Source organism: Pezoporus occidentalis, unplaced genomic scaffold, assembly GCF_034315485.1.
Source record: "Pezoporus occidentalis ecotype Australia unplaced genomic scaffold, CSIRO_AGI_Poc_V1 ctg86, whole genome shotgun sequence".
NCBI lineage: Eukaryota > Metazoa > Chordata > Aves > Psittaciformes > Psittacidae > Pezoporus > Pezoporus occidentalis.
The window spans coordinates 1121748-1139706 of NW_026916220.1; the positions used below are offsets into that span (position 1 = coordinate 1121748).

A 17959-nucleotide genomic window follows, 5' to 3' on the forward strand; every position below is an offset into this window, starting at 1 on the left:
GATTAACACACACTTGAAAGTGCTTTTCTCCTTGTTGAGAACTAAGGAGTAAAAAAATCAATTCGATTCATGTCATGGTCTCAAAGCATGGGAAGCAGGGCTCCACTGAAGCCAGGGCATGGTTTCACAGCATGACAGAGGGAAGGTTGTCACAACACAGCCTGTGCAAAAACTGGAAGCAGGGCACATTGAAATGGGGCCAGCAGCAGCTTTCAGGGCAAGGCCTGTGTACAGCACGGCATTAAGAGGAGAGCTACAGCCAGAGGAGTTAGGTCACAGCTATCCCATGGAAAGGTAGTTTCCAAACCTTCATGAAAAGATTATGTAAGAATAAACATTAAATTCAGCATGATGTTTACGTTTACTGAGCAATATTGCATAAGCACTCCATAAGTAGAAATAGACAATTCTTGCTCACAACATTTAATTTTTTTTAGGTCTGTTCTGGGATATGTTTAAATTAATTAATGGACTTGGGGAGAACATCAAGGTCAAAGACACAGAACCTGTAAAAGAAAAGACAAACACAAAATGTTCTGATCCATGATATGGGGAAAAAGATCTACTAAATTGGCAATTTTAAACTTCAAAGTCTTGGTTTTGTTTGGTTTTTGTTTTTTTTTGTTTGTTTGTTGTTTTTTTTTAAATCACAATTAAAAATTGAGGTGCTACTCCAAAACACAGGTACAATAGTATCTTTTGAGTAAACAAGTGCAAGGGCCAGAAAACATCCACAGTCTACCAGGTACAGACAGAACTTATAGAGTGGATTTTTCCTCAAATTATCAGCTTAAATACATCGCAGTCAGTGAGACTATATATCACAGATGTAGAGATTGTATATGAAAATATGTCACAGACGGCTCTTGAGAACTGCAGCTATCTGCCTTTCCTCCACACCAATACATCCTGAATCGGGTGATCATAGCGAGAACGAAGAAAGATGCCATTAAAAGAGACTGTGTCATTATCAGAAAAGTGGTTGCTGATTAAAAAAGAATAATGAAATTAAAAATATTTCTCTAAAAATGATTCACTGTGATCAAAGGCTTTCAGTTACTCCTTTCTGGAGACACCTCAAATAGGATTGTTTGGCATTTCTGCAGTGGCGGAAGAAACAACAAAATAAATAAATAAATACACAAACAAATGAATAACTAAATAAGAAGATAAAATAGATTTCTGACTTCTGCTTCAATAAATAGGTGCTCAAACTGCTTCAGTCAATGAAAGGCTTAAAATAAGTCCTAAAGGATCTGAAAGTCTCAGAATCAAACTCTTGATGGATTTAAACCTTCATTTTCCATACTCACCCCATACTCAGTTACCATTAATTTTGAAGACAAGCCCTACAAAATATAACAATCTCCAAATATAGATTATTCTAATAATTCTCCTTTTTATTCAGAATTGATTAATCATTCTTTTATCTGTTAAATCATGTGCCTGCTAAATAGGACCATTTCTTTCTTACTGCCTAATAGAATTAAATATATTTGGCCTTTTTTTATATCTGCCCTCATTCAGATGTTTTCTGAATCTAAGTGGATTTGAAGTTTTGTTTTTTTTTTTAATTCCTCTATCCCCAGGTAGTCCACTTTTCTCAAATTTCAGCCCATAAACTGGATTCCTTGATAGATTCAAAAATGTTTTCCCCTGCATCTCTTGCGGTAGGTAATCAGTATTGTTGAAAAACAAATACCAAGCAAGAATAGATAGTCTAAAGACATTTCCTAGAGATGATGGGCTCTGCTGCTTCAGTCACATCAAAGAAACAGCGGCTGGTGTAGCTCACAAATTGCTGACAATAAATGGTAAGCTGTTCATCAGCCAGAGCGGTGCTGCAGATGTTGTTGAGAAAATACAAAAGAGAATGTTGCACCCAGGACTTCAGGCTGGCAAAAACATATCTTGTCTCCTGGAAAATTTGTACAACACTTCAGGAATTTTTCATCTGGAGAAATATAGTATGTTTAAGAAACTGAAGACAACTGTTTTCTAGCCACTTTATCACTAAATAGCTGATCTACTGGTACTCACTAAAAGACAAAATGCTGCCTCTGATGTAAGAACAATATGTAATGACTTCTAACCAGCGATATGACAACGCAGATCCTAGGGCAGGTAGGATCTGCAGTAACTGTCATTCTCATAATTTCACATACTGAATTAATTGCAGTGAGCTTAAACAGATTCATGTGACTGATACCCCACAAAATGCTCTAAATAAACCTATTGGGAAATGCTTTTACAGGAGTTATCTTGGTGGTGCACCTCGTGGGAACAAAGGCATTATAAAACTGGCCTCTACAAAGAGTCTGCACAACTTATTTAATTAAAACATAAAGATGGAAGCTATTTTTCAGTACAGAGGGAACACAGGTGTCACAAATCAAAACACTGCAGTATCTAGTATTTATGCAGCAGATTGATTCTTAGAGTGTATTACAAGCTCATTTAGGTTTTATGCTCACATAACACAAAATAAAAAGTTTCTTAAGAACAGGTTTCACAAAACACAGGAAGCCAAAGAGGAAATCAGCAGAATTAGCTAGTATCAATATTGAGAAAAAGACATTAGCTATTATCTTTTAAATCTTCCTGAAAGCTTCTGGGATTCAACATACATGTCTCAGAGTCCTTACTTACGACTTCTCCACCACAATTCTCCCCAGATCTCCTGGGTCCTTTCTCTAATCACCCTTTTCTGTCTTTGCTCCTGGGGGAACTGACTTGTCTTCTGATATAGATAATTTTCCTACTAGGCTGTAAGGTATTCAGAGCTAAAAATGCTCTACACTTTCTTGTTGAAGCTGTTCTGCATGGACAAATTAGGTAGGTGTGGGAGAGACAAAACAGCAAGATAACATGAATCAGTGTTCAATTCTATGGGTGAAGACTTAAAATACAGCCTGTGTTTCAGGCAATATTTGATACAATATACCTAGAACAAAATAAATTACAAAAAAATCAAATCTCTCACCTCCAAAATGACAGACCTAATTGGAGGATTAAACTACTCTCATTTTCTCTGTCTGGCAGAATGAATATTTATCCCTTAGAGTGCAGAAAAGCCCCATTAGGGGATATTCTTCTTGCATTAACTATTCTCTGCAGCTTGGTTCTTCATGAAGGAAGAGAGAGGTTCAAATGAGGGAAAGGATGAAATCTAAGCATCACACCTTGCTAGGTGAGTCACTGAAAAATTATGTGGCAAAGCCTCACAATAGACTTCTTCTAGACCATCTGATGCAGCATTTTATGATTTATAGTATGCTTAGAATGCTTTAATACTGGAAATATTAGAGTTCATGAAACTTAGTAGAGTGGATCTTTCAGGACCTATACTCTACATTGTGGCATTTAAATTGGCTGTCACGTCCTACAACTTCCTTAGCATGGCATTTGTTTCAGAAAATGTTGGAAGGGCTTGTTTGCATTCACAGTATTATCCACACTTTAAATTCTATGAAGATTTGCCCTTAGCATGTTTGATAATTCTTCTTGGGAAACTGGATTTACAGTTCAGTATCGCCACATGACAGAATCACACAAGCGTATGTGTACACGTATATATATAATCATGTACACAAAGAGACACAGACATGCATACGAACATACACACAGACTCTCTGTTTACTGGTTTTTGGCAGTGTTTTGGTTACATGTAATTCACAATTAAATGCTGCTCTTAGAACAATCTTCTCCAGAGGTTCAGCTGTTCTGCTCATACCTTCTTCACAGATGAAGAAGAGACAGCCTTGTGCAGCCTTTTTTATTGAATTAATTTGATTTTTACCTTTTGTCCTGCCAGCTATCAAAATTGTCAAATAAACCAGCTTTGATTCATAAATAACGGTTCCATTATATTTACTGTGCCACCAGTCAAAGTACCTGAAATTTTAATTCACTTGTTCAGCTAAATTTCACCCTCAGCTCACGGCCATAAAATTCTGTATTGACAACCTTTCAAACCAACTTTGACTCTGAGGTATCTAGTCAACATTTTTCTTCTGTGTGGATATTAGTTTATCGAATAAGTGGCATCTGTTTTCCTCCACATCACTAGTGGAGCAGGTATTTCCTTTTGACAGCTTTGCACGATTTATGGGTTTGCATGCTCTGAAGAAAAATAGTACTAAGCAAAAAATTCCAATTCATTACCTCTTACTGCTTAATTAAGTTCATACACATTGCACACTATAGGTGAACCCTGAAATGACTGTGACAGCCACTGAGCAGCAAGTTAGATTATCTTTGGAAGACAGAGAGACTTTTAATTATCTTGACCTTATTTTTGCACCTATGATATTCATAAATTTTCCTTCTATTTTGTTGTCTCCATCAGATGTACCAACCCATTCTGAAAACAAGATTATATCCTTAGCTATTTCCTTTTATCTGCACATTTAGGCACCAAATGTTTTTACAAATAGTGAAGTCAAGCACTAGTTTTTATCGTCTCACTTCACACAGCTGCAGATGAATTGTTTTACAGGCTCCTCCTAATAATGGTTTGGTTTTGGAAACGATAACAGCTTGATAAAAGAAGAAAGCAGTGGATCTGGCTGTCAGTAGATATAAAAATAGAGCCTGGGCTTTACCTGTCAGGGTTCTGTGTACACACATGCATCTGTAAGAGGATCCGCTGGGTGAAAGTCTTAAAGCATTGCCCACATTTCCACAGATGCCAGTCACTGAACTCAGAATTTAGTTGGCTTGTTGAAGTTGGGCTTGCAAGAACTCGTTGGTTTTTGACACTGATCTGGTTAAATCCTGACTCGATGGACCCAGACTTATCGAGGAGAGAAAAATTTCTGCTACACGGAGTCTGTGGAAATACTATGGATCGCTGTAGAGTAGCAGGGGATAGTTTGCTACTTTTATTAAATGGCTGTAGGGTGTCTTGTCTGGACATGGCCTCCATTACAGTCGAAGGGACATTCACTGGGAGAAAACAAGAAAAGTAAATAAGATGCTTTTTTAAAACTAATATAGTTTTGGAAGACACCAAAAAAAAAAAAAACCAACATCTATTTTTCTTGACACTAGAATTAAACAACTTTATTTTAACAATGAACAAAAAAAAATGGGCCTGAATGAGACAGTGATCTCAAAGGATGATGCTGTTTCTGTGACATGTGAAACCTCATGCAAACTAGTATCTGAGACCAAAAGGACTCAGAGAAGAATGAATGAAATATACATGTGTTGCCAAAATGGGTTTGTCATCTGAAAGAAAATGCTGTTGCACCTGTGATACCCTGACTCTGAATGGTGTAGTCAGCATGTCCAATCGCTATACCACAGACAAGCATGAATTTTGAGAGCGTGGGGAAAAAAACCTTGCTCAGGCACTCCTTGAGATACAACAGGGCTTAAATATCTACTGCAGCTATAGTTCCCTTATCCTTTCAAAGAGCAGCCACTAAGGGTATTATACTATTGCATCTCACAAATAGTCACACAGCCTATACAATACAAAGCCAGTGACTTTGCCACAACTCATATGATTAAGGCTAATAGCAGTTAGCTCACCACAAGACAATGCAAAGTATAGGCAGAGATATCTTTGTGCATCAATTTCCCACCTACAAAATAGGAACGAAAGTTGTCTCTAGTCCCAGAAATGTATTAGGTTCATCGATTAACTATGGCTTATGAGGCACTCAGCTATTTCAACAATAAATACAATAGCTGTTCTCACAAAGAAGTGATTTAATGTTGAATTTGAATGTTGCATGATAAGGAAGGAAGGAGGTCAAACATATAGAAGACTGTTGAACTGCTGCCTCAATCTTTGAGTATCATCTAGTTCATGCAGTGAATGAAGCAAGAGTCCTATGGAAAAATAGGGTCAGCTTCTTTTGGCATTGCACCACAATGCCAAAAGAAGCATAATATAGGCCTCCTGGGCCCAGTACCTTCTCATGCTTTCTATTTTGGCACACTCAGCTTCATCAGATAATATTTTAATGGAGATTTTAAAATTAATATGAGGTGTGCATATGTCTATGTTTACATATGTTCACACAATTACTCTTACAATGTGTATAGGTACACAGCACCTACTGAACAGGTGACTAAAAACTTCAACTATTTAGGTAAGACATGATTTTAGATTTCTAAGGACAAATATGAGAATTCAATTTCAGTTATCAGCTAGAATAACATAACATTATTTAATGTACAATAAAACGGTAACACAAATTAATGCTTTGGTAATACCTTAAATAATGACAGCTACTTAACAGAGTTATGTTCTAATACCTTCCATCAATCGTAGTCATTCCAATATTATAATATTACATGCTATTTAATTTACTTAAGTTGTGGTCCTTCCTAGTCTATGCTTTTCTGGAGTATCTGAGGAGCTGATTTCTAAGTAGAGTTACATCCATTAGGCTGGCTAACAGACATTTCCAAACATATAAAGCATCTTCTATGTCTCTTCAGTACAAGGAGCAATCTGTATACTTTCATTTTGTCCCAACATCCTCGTGCAAGAAGGGTGGATATTCTGTTCATAGAAGTCCACAGAAGTAATAAGATCAGTATATTAAAGACCTAAGGAATATAGACAGAATTTGTACTGGGTGAAAATACTCCTGTGCAGAGGATAAGCAGAAGGTCTACTCTGAAGGCTTAAGTCAATCAAGCCAGCATCTCTATGCTCAGAAATGAATTTCATCTACTCATGTCAGTCTCTCTGTGGATGAAACTCTGGTTTCTGTCACAGCAAAATAGTAAGTGACAATATTTAGAGATTTTAGCCTTAATGCTTTGCTTTTCAAATAAAGGTTTTGCAAGCTTCATGAAAGAAAAAATAATATTTCTATGTTATATACCACAGAGCATGAGTTTTATCAGCAACCATTACTGCCAGTAATTAAATTTCTTTTAAACCTTTCTCAAGCCCAACAGATTTCAAAACTCAAGATGAAAAAGGGTGTTTATTTTTGACAGTTTAATCCCTGCTGTCTTGCTGTTTTATTGCTGTATGGTTCAGTATTTAAGTTGCTACAAGCCACAAGTTCATCCTAGCATTGCTGTTTAAGTATCCAAGTACTTGACCAAAAAAATACATATTGTATGTAATTGATTAATCATGGGTAGCCACAGGGTTACTTTGGACCAAAGTCAGTTAGACATCCATTATCAGTTTCTTCCACCATATAGATACACATAGCTGTCAAAATGGAAGTGAGGTCTTTGATGCAAGCTCCAATCAAGTTCCACACACAGTGAAACTGAAGGGTGAGCTTGGATCTGCCATCCCCATTACAAAGGTATCCAGGTCTAGATTGCACTGGGTCTGTGTTAGTTACATGCTTAATTTTGTTACAATTCCTAGCAAACTAAAAATAAAATACTGAGAAGGAGTAGAAGAATGGATGGGAACGGGAATGGCTAGAATGGAATGGAAGTTCACTGTAATTTCAGATTACTTATGTTCAGTTATTATTTAGAAAGGCTGGCTTTTACCTTTCAACCACAAGGACCTCATCTTTATAATCGGTTGGACAAAGCTTTTCTCAACATAGTCAGTGGTAATAGAATGAAGGATCACTAACAGAGGCCTCATAGACCTGCAATACATTTCTGTTTTGGCAAGACAGTATCTTGGGATAGGTCCGATAACAGAGAAGGCCAAGCAAATCAGTTAGGAACATGAGGAATGAATCACTTAGAAGACTGATTCTACACACTACCAAGCTACGTGGGGCTGCCAGGTGGAAAATGCACCCATGACTCTATGCATCTATGGTTCTATCATTCTATGATTTGGTGAAATCTGCTATTTAACAGCACGTATCTGCACACTTCCAAACACCTCAATTTATTTAGGTAAGTATACCGTGATTTTGCACAGCTTAAGTAAATCAGTTTCAGGGTTTTATTCTGTACACATCAATCTCACCCTAAATTAAATTTAATATGTCCTAAAATACTCTAGGAATATAAATGATTAGGTATGAATCAGGAATTCTGATTTACGGAGGTAGAAATTCAAGGAAGAACTTACAATTTTCATCTTGTGCAATGCACTGGAGAGGGATTCCAAAGAAAGATGTGTAGCTGTCATTGTACCAAACCAACAGCTCAGTGCCCCTGGGAATATCTATACAAGCCCGGTAGAATATATTTGACCTAATAAAAAGAAAAAGTAACTATTTAGAAATAGAGCATTCTTCTCTTATCAGACACAGTATGATACAGCATTACAGTAGAAATCCATTGCTTTGGAAGTCTTTCTGCAGATAACTAAAAAACTTACTGATTATTTTAAAGCCAAATTTATCATTAAGAAATGGCTTTGTTCCTGCAGCATAAAATAGGAAAGAACTCACAGGCACTTTGTTCCTAGCATATTTTAAACACTAAGATTTTACAAGCTACAAGATTTTATGAAAAGACAAGTATTTTCTTCCACTGTCCCTTTTAACGTGATTTTAGAAATGCTACAGTTTGCTCACGTAGTAGCAGCATCAGAGCTCTGCACACAGTTCAGTAAGTTCAGCCATTTAAAAAGCTTTGCATTTGTCATCTAAAGTTAACATATCTTAGGGGAAATAGACAACAGTTCTTTCATTTTAACAAGTTAACTTAGCAAGAAGTTTGAAGTAGTGCAACACAGCCATTCATTACAGCAATATAACTCCAAAAAAGAGATCTTGGATTGCTAAGTAAAACAGACTTTGACTTACGGAAATATAAAAATGGGGTCAATCTGAACATGCAACCATAAAATCTTCCCCTTTATGGAACATGAGGTAATGTTGATGATCCTTCAGTAAGTATAATTTAGTGTTAGCGTAAATGTGGTATCTTATCACATCACTGTGGAAAAAGCGTGTAGGTAGTCCTAGACCACTGAAGAGGGAGTTGAGGTGGGGGGGGGAAGGAAAAATCCTAGAATCTCCAGCATAAAAACAAGAGCCTTATCCTGACCTTGCACTGGTGTAAATAGCTTCAGAGTGATACTTCTATGGTTAACAGATTTACAGTCTGGGGGCAAACTGTGTAAGATCAGAATCAGGCACAAGATAAAATAAAAATGTTATCAGTTTGCAGTGGCTTTTCCCTTAGGCTTCACATGGAACAGTAAAACACACTCCTGTGAGATGGATAGAAATTCAATATATACAAGAAGCACACTCCACTTTCACTGAAGGATTACATACCAAAATGATACAGTCAAAGTACCAAGAAATGGCCATTTTTTACAATAGCTTATGTAAGGCCGAGAAACATCTATAAACCAAAAAAAAAAAAAAAAAATTAAGCCTCAACTGGTTTTCTGAGTGAAGAATTGCTACAAACATTACCCTGAAATTCAAGATAAAAATGTTTAGGGTTGGTAGGCCTTAAATTTAGACTTTCTATAAGGAATTGGCTGTAGCGATGCAATTTGTTCCTTGTATAACACTGCAGACACAAGGAGAATCTTTTCACCACATTTTTCATGGCAGTGAGATATGCACTTGTCAACATATTTTGTCACTGCAAAGTGGCTCTTGGCAACAGCATCATAAAGATCAATAAAAAAGTGCAGAATCTCAGTATTTTACTAGCAGCTGCAAAAATTTCATTTATCTTATTTTCCTCGCTTACTGCTACCCTGTCTCAGGAGGGCACTGCTAGCTAAGCAGAATGGTTTTCCTACCCTTCTATGAATATCTGACAAAAACTCTTCCCTTTGTGTCTACCCCCTCTCCTTCTCTCCTCTTCCTCCTCCTCCTCTCTCCTTCTTCCTAGAATTCTGCTAAGCATTTTGTTAATTCTTTCCACTGTTATATAAAAATGAAAATCAGAGCCATGCTATAGATTACTAGCATCTCCTAACTTGAGAAAAATTGAGTCTACTTTGTACTTCACCCTTGTAACATTTCATCTCTCAGTTTGGCTTCCCTTAACATAAACAGCAGCCCGGCAAATGAATGTACTAAAACTAAATGACACACTTTGCCGCTGAAAGAGCAGAACTGTTTTTGAGCAATGGGTGGTCTGTGGGGCTTGGAATAGGCAAGGAAAAAAAGTGTAAGCATACACTGTCCCTTACAAGCATGCAGAGCTTCCAAAACTCGCAGAAATCTCTGCATGCTGAAGTACATCAAAGGGATTTTTCCCTTTTTGGATAATATTTCCTTTGCTGACATGTATTTAGTATTGTGGTTGGATGACTCATAAAGATTGCTTCACGGCGTCCCAACACAGTTGAAGCAGAACACATGCCAACAAACATTATTGTCAGCCTCAAAATAAAAACAAAACGTTCAGCTAAGGGTCAATCAATCAAGAGCACTTTGAAGAAAATTCCATTTAGATATTACAAATCATAACAGAATGAATTTAAACCAGCTGAATTTCTGTGAGGAGAACGTCCATGTACAATAAAAATTAGACTGGTTTTTCAGCGTCCAACTTTTCTATTTTCTTACACTTGGATGCAGTCACTGGTGATGGATGCCAGTTTTTTAAATTGTGTTTTTGTAGTTCATTTTATAAAGATCTGAAGTAATCGAAAACAGATCAACAGAAGGAACTCTAAGTAAAAACTCCATCATGAAAGGAGAGTTGTAAAATCCACCTAATATTGAAAGATGTGTAATGACTTTCTCATGCTCACTTTTTATTTATGCTTGTCATCTACATATATATATACGCATTTATTTTTTTTTCTTATTTATATATGTATGTGTGCATGCACACACCACCACATTGCGAAATAGTTCACAAGATGCCTACAAAAATATTCTTTCATCACAGCAATCTTTATTCGTTATCCAGTGTGTTTATTTAAAATCCAGTGGGATTTTAGGGATATCAGATATTTAAGTGCATAATAAAAGATTTGTAATGTATAAATAGGATTGTTATTTTTTTAACTGCAGCATTATTCAGTCAACTGGCCAGAGAATAAAAAAGCTGAAAATGCAATTGAACAATTTTACCATTGTTAAATTGGAACCCTATGGGATAATCAAACTTTATATATTTTATTTTAGCGTGGTTTTGTATGTTTTATTTTTGATTTTAAAGGTACTTTAAATAGTTTAAGATTCTTTCTGAAGAAAAGAAACTCTGCTCTCTAAAGCAACTAGCTAAAATCAGGATTACTCATTATGACTGGCAAGCCCAGGGCATTCTTTGATGTGCCTGCTACCATGTTTAAAAAGGCCAAGCAGTTGCTTCTAATTCTGAGACGAAAGATTTGTTTATAGCCGAGATCATGTATTTATATGTGTTGTCCGGGTTTTCTGAATCTCTTTGTGAGTACAAAGTAAAATGTACCATAATTTCTTTACATTTTTCTTCACATTTTGACCTTCTCTAGCCAGCAACATAAGAGACACAAGTACTAGCAATCCTGGTTAGCAGGTGCACTCAAAGTTTAAGCTTTAAGTGTATACGTGCCTCATGACTGACTCTTGGAAAGCTTTTGGGTTCAAAGCCACTCTCCTGCCATTTTTCCCCTTCTTTTTCCACATGCATCTTTATTAAGGGCAGAGGGTTCCTTGTGTTAGCTTGCTTCTGATTAGACTGTTTGAAAAAGCGCAGAGGTCTCTGTGAAGTGTGGTGGGTACACGAACAATTTGGGGCTGTATTTGTTCCCAGCAGCTCCACTCTGCAGCTTTTGTATTGCCCTGAATGAGCACATTCACAAAATCCCTGCTACTGCCTCTGCAATCAAAGGCTGTAGTGCTGGTGACAGTTACATTCTGGCTTTTCACTAAAAGCATTTTTTTTTTTGCATTGAGTAAATAAAAATATACTTTACCTGTACTGAACCACTGTTAAATTCTGTTCCCCGCAGTGCCTTGCACATCGGATATACCTCATCCAGCTTGACTTACTGGGTTCCCCACCATCAATAAAGTGCTGCAGTGTCCCATCTTGATCATATATCTGGAGGAGATGTCACAAGGTCAAGTAGTTAGAACAAATCATCAGCAATCATTTTCACCGATTTGCTGGTGTCTCTCTGTGCCTTTTCCAGGAATTTATTGCAATGAGATTTGTCATTGTGTACTGATGCTCTTAGAAATCTACATGGAGCAGCAGAAAAGTATTTTGTGGAATGCAAGTTTATCATGTTTCTTTTATCAAGCCAATCTTTTTGTATTAAACATGTTTGTGGTGTCTGAAAGATGTGATCATGTTTCCCAAAGAATATTTAACCTGTTTTGACAGTGTGGCCTTAAGTAATGAACTGTCAGATAAACAAGAAAATCTGGGCATAAAGACTTCATTGAAAATGCTGGAACATCTGAGCAAGGGGCAGTAGTAATCCCTAAATAAGTACCCCTTAATTCACATCTCAGTTGCAGCAAGAACATGTACTTCAGCAAGCTCACATGATACATTGGGGAGTTGTAGGATTCATAATACCAAAACAAATGAGACTAGAAGCAAAAAGAAATGCCTTTAGAATCTCTCTTGAGACATATAATTTTTGAAGTAGTAAATGAAAAATCAGTCCTGAGGGAATCATGGTTTTCCTAAACATGACATCCCTGCTAAGGATATGCGAGCCAGTTATGATGGTTTAAAAAATAACATAAGAGTATTATGTCTATTCAGCACTGGATACTGCCTCTCGTATCAAAGAATGAAACTGCTCTGGAAATTGGTTCTGACATGAAAATACACGTTTCATGCACACTTGTGCTTCTGACTGCTTAAAAATGTCATTTAGAAAGTCCTAATCCTAGTAAAAGTGCATGGTGTTACAGGATTTTTACCTGTTACATTATTGCTTTGCTAAACTTCAGCAATTCATCTGAACAATTAAGAGCTCACCTGAAGAAAACCTCATCTTCAGATCTTTTGCCCCCCCCCGCTTCAACAATCCTACCCAAAACATGTTATCGCTTCTGAAATTACATAAACCTAAATTCATGTCTTCATGAAAGTACTAATTCTGCTAATTCAAGGGGAAGAATTTAAATTTAAGATTTCAAGAGAAAAAAAAACAACAATCTTGCATTTCTATTTCAATATAAAGAGAATAATCTCAGAAATTATGTGGTTATATTCAATATTTCTGATTTATTAAAAGTGGGTTTCCTACAATGCACACAAAAACATAGACAAGAATCAAAATCTAGTTCTATACTCCACCACGTGACTCTCAAATTCAGGAGCCAGCCTTGGTTTTGGTTTTGACCAAGAGGGACTGAGAGTAATCAGAAGTAATATATCCACTTCTAAAGCATGACAGACAGGGAAGTCAAGTGTATACAGAGATCCTTATCATTTGTTCCATAGTGCTTACAAGGACCAGGCAGAACATGACCAGATGCATGCTGAGGGAGCATCCTGGACAAGCAAGATGGTACCCTAACATGCACTGAGGGGTGAAATAAAGTCAGAGAAATCAGACAGAGTACTATCGTAGCAGAAACCCTAACTTAGAAAGTAAATAACACTGCATTTGATTTGTTTACTTGTGAAATTGCATAATACAGGTCAAAATCTGGAAAAAAAACCAAAAACACAAACAAAAAACCAAAACCAAACAAAACCAACCAATACTAAAATCCTTAACTGCAGTGATTATTATTATTCATATTACCATCATGCACCACTTCTTACTCATTTTACAACTGCCTGAATTTGGCAACTGCTGTACAACTTCCTGAAGAAACCATCACAAGAGAGCAAACTATGACTTTCCATAACAGAAGCAAACCTGTAGCGCAACCCAAACGCTATAGTGCAATCCAATACTGAAATCCAGCAAACTATATAGATACACATATTTGTCTGCATCTGTATTGTACATACGTACACATGCATATGTACTTTAACACTCATGGTATGTTAGAAAATTCATGTTAATGAAAATCTTTGACTATCTGACTACATCCATCTAATCTGATGTAACTTTTAGTACATCACAAGATCCTCCTGACAAAGCAAAACACCATTTCTTCAACTCTCTATGGAGAATGCATGTGTTTTTTTCAGTATATCACAACAGTCATTGCTTTAAGTGGTGGAAATACAATTAGTTATTTTGTTTTTCTATTTTGATTACACTTGGAAGTGTTACCTAAACTGCTTACTGATTCTTTCCCCTCTTCTGATACAGAGTACTTGTTAACTTTTGGGTTTGCTGAGTTTTAAGGGGCTTTCTGCTTTTGCTTTAGATGCTTCAAAACCTCAAGATTTCTTTTTTACAGCATCTTCCAATTCTGAGGAATGCACCAGACTGCTGGCAGAGACCAGAGTCTGATACAAGAGGACTGCACTCACCTTCTCTTTTGACATGCCTTGTGTTCCTCCTTTGCAGTTTCCATGTAATTAAATAACTTCTTAATAGGTTCTTGACTACTTACAGGTAGTTTACTGCTATGTTACATATCAAGAGACTCAGAATATGAACCATATTATTGCTCTCTGAATTTAATCCTCTGGCTTTGGAATACAATAGAAGCACCTTCTTTTTCCAAGAAAGTAAGTCTGAAGTGTAACCAGCACAATTCAAATTTCTTTTCTGTTTTGTATATTGCCTTCCTTTGTAAACTCCCCTGAGTTTACTCAGTAATTGAGACATAAATACAGGTCAGGTTCATCTTGTAATGGCATGCAAATATAAATTAAATATGAAAGACTGGATTTATTAGTTGCTGGATTGTTTACTTATAATTATTTGGAGGTTACAGATAATGAAACTTTTAATGACAATGATTATAGCAACATATAATGGCAATAATAATATATCATTTCTAAAGCACATGGCGTCTCATGAAAATGATCCTCTAAAATCTGCGAATGACCATTACAAAGTAAAATAAACAGCAGTTGTTGGAACATCTATCACTTTGGTGTAAGTAGAACCATGAAATATTTAAGTAGTATTAACAGAAAAGGCAGAGAGCCTTCCAAAAACTCTAAATTATTTCAGTACTGACAATAATCAGTATTGCTTACATGGACAGAGGGGAGTAAATTAAATTCTAAAGCTAAAGACTGGTGTTCCAGCTTCCGGTATGGATGCCACAGAATTTTAGAAAAAAGGAATCCAAATGTAGCATAGCTGCAGAGAAAGCCAAGATAAAAAGCAACTAAAAACAATTTCACGGAATAGACAGGGAGAGCAAAACTGTTAGTTCACTGCAGTTTTCTTTCTCTTTATCTGTTGTTTTCTTTTGTTCTCTTTCCATAGTCTGCTAAAGGATTGTGTCTTCAGAAATTCTACCTGCATTTTATTTTTCCATACTGTCAAATAAAAAAGGTGTTATCATACTGTTTACTTGACCTCTCATTTTCCTTGCAGGCAGAGGGAGAAAAACTGGTCCTGAGACTGGAATCTTTCTTTGCATATACTTTTGTACTGTAAAAGTAGCTATTAGGATTATATTTTACATTGCAAGACATCAAAAGAGATATGAAGAAAACCACAAAACATGCAAGAATTAATGCTTATAATTAGTAAAAAACTTTGCTTTTTGCTGCTTGCTACTGTTCCCATTGACATCATGCATAAGGTCATAGGATTTTCAAATCACTCAGTATTAGCGTTCTCCTCCCATAAGACGTTCTACCCTCACCTTCAGCGGGAAGAGTCAAGATAGCAAGGAGTACTTTTGATGAGTACATGAACTTCATAAATTGTTCATTGTAACAGTATGACACTGACATGTCAGAAATTCTAGAAACCATACAAATTATATTCTTTTTCTGATAATGTATCAACCTACAAGCCACAGCAACACTGAAACCCTCTTCCTTTGCTTTTTGGATATCAGAACTGAATAATTTCTACATTAGGCAAATCTCACTCCTGTGAGACCTTGCTTTTGACAAACAGCACTACAAAATCCTCTACAGGTGACTGTATCCTAAATAGAAGTTAAAAATAATACCTAGAAAAACAACACTTACAAGCATGGGTACTAAGCTGACAGTTTGTAAAAAGTGTGTGATTATAGAATCATAGAATCATCTAGTTTGGAAAAGAGCTTTAAGACTAATGAGTCCAACCGTTACCTAGTACTGCCAAGTCCACAACTAAACTATGTCCCTCAGTGTCACATCTACATGTCTTTTAAATACCTTCAGGGATAGTGACTCCACCACTGCCCTGCACAGCCTGTTACAGTACTTGAAGAAATTTTCAGTGAACAAATTGTTCCTACTATCCAATCTAAACCCCCCTGGCACAACTTGAGGCCATTTACTCTTGTTCTGTAACTTGTTACTTAGAAGAGACCAACACCCACCTCACCACAATTGCCTCTCATGTAGTTGTAGAGAGTGATAAGGTCCTCCCTGAGCCTTCCCTTCTCCAGACTAAACACCCCCAGTTCCCTCAGCTGTTCCTCATCAGGCTTGTGCTCCAGGCTCTTCACCAGCTCTGTTGCCCTTCTCTGGATCCACTCCAGCACCTCAATGTCTCTCTTGTAGTGAGGGGCCCAGAAATGAACACAGAATTCGAGGTGCAGCCTCACCAGTGCAGTACAGGGGAATGATCACTGCCCTGGCCCTGCTGGCCACACTATTGCTGATACAGGGCAGGATGCTGTTGGCCTTCTTGGAAGCCTGGGCACAAGCTGGCTCATGTTTAGCTGCGTCAATCAGCACCCCCAGGTCATTTTCCTCTGAGCAGCTTTCCAGACACTCTGCCCCAAGCCTGGAGCATTGCATGGGGCTGTTCCTGCCCAAGTGCAGGACCCAGCACTTTGGCTTGTTGAACCTCACACCACTGGCCACAGCTCATCATCCAGCCTGTCCAAATTCCTTTGCAGAGCCTTCCAGCAGATCAACAATCCCACCTGACTTGGTGTCATCTGTAAACTTCTGAGGGTGCACTCAATCCCCTCCTCCAGATCATCACCAGAGATTAAACAGAACCAGCCCCAGTACTGAGCCCTGGGGAATACCACCAGATCTATCTTCATTCACCAGCACTTGGTATCTTGGGCATCCAGACAGTTTTTTTCCCAGCAAAGAGTACCATCCAAGCCATGAGCAGCCAGTTTCTCCAGAAGAATGCTGTGGGAAATATTGTCAAAGGTTTTACTAAAGGCTTTCCTAAAGTCCTTTTAAACATCCAGTTTTTTTCTCATCCACTAAGCAGGTCATCTTGTCATACAGGGAGGCCAGGTTAGTCAAGCAGGACCTGCCTTTCATAAACCCATGCTGACCTGGCCTGATCGTTGTTACAGGTTGTCCTGTACGTGCCATGTGATGGCACTCAAGATGATCTGCTTCATAACCTTCCCTGGGACTAACATCAAATTGGCAGGCCCATAGTTACCCATATCCTCCTTCTGGCCCTTCTGGCAGATGGACAACAAATTTTCTAACCTCCAGTCAACTGCAACCTCCCCATTTAACCAGGACTGCTGGTAAGTGGTTGAAAGTGTCTCAATGAATACTTTCACCAGCTCCCTCAGTACCCTTGTCTGTAGCCCCAAAGATTTGTGTGCATCTAGGTGTAGCAGGATGCTGACCATTTCCCTCTGGATTATGGGGACTTCGTTCTGCTCCCTATCCCTGTCTTCCAGCCAGGGTCTGAATACTTTCTTCTTTCATTCACTAGCTTGGTGACCAAGTCAGACCATTCAGCAAACATTTTAAGGAAATAAAAGAAAATATAAAATACAATGAAACTCAGAAGCAAAATGCAACACATTTGGAAAAGTCTCCAAAAATAGCTTAAATAAAAAGAAACATTGATTTTGATAGATAATAACAGCATTATATAATCACATCCTTTACAAAGACCACATCTCAAACATTGTAATACTTCATAAATTACGTACTATCTTTTAAATTGCCTATACAGTAAACAGGAAAATTATTCTTTTCCACTATAAAAAAATCCCGTTATCCATTGTGATAACCCTAACTTTGATGTCCAGTAAATATGGAATCTGTAACAAACAACTACACACATAAAACTGGTATGAAAAAATTAATAGTATACATGTCAGCAACCTCATTT

At 37.3% G+C, this 17959-nt stretch overlaps 1 protein-coding gene across 1 annotated transcript in view; it reads right to left on the minus strand.

The window, feature by feature from the left end:
* The window catches only part of PRDM6 (PR/SET domain 6), a 71204-nt gene that overhangs the window by 12171 nt on the left and 41074 nt on the right, over positions 1-17959 (minus strand). The window contains exons 4-6 of the mRNA XM_062604455.1: positions 11783-11910; positions 8027-8151; positions 4605-4947 (exon numbers count right to left, since the gene is read on the minus strand). Of these exons, the coding sequence (XP_062460439.1) occupies positions 4605-4947; positions 8027-8151; positions 11783-11910 (596 nt within the window). The remainder of the gene's footprint in view (positions 1-4604; positions 4948-8026; positions 8152-11782; positions 11911-17959) is intronic.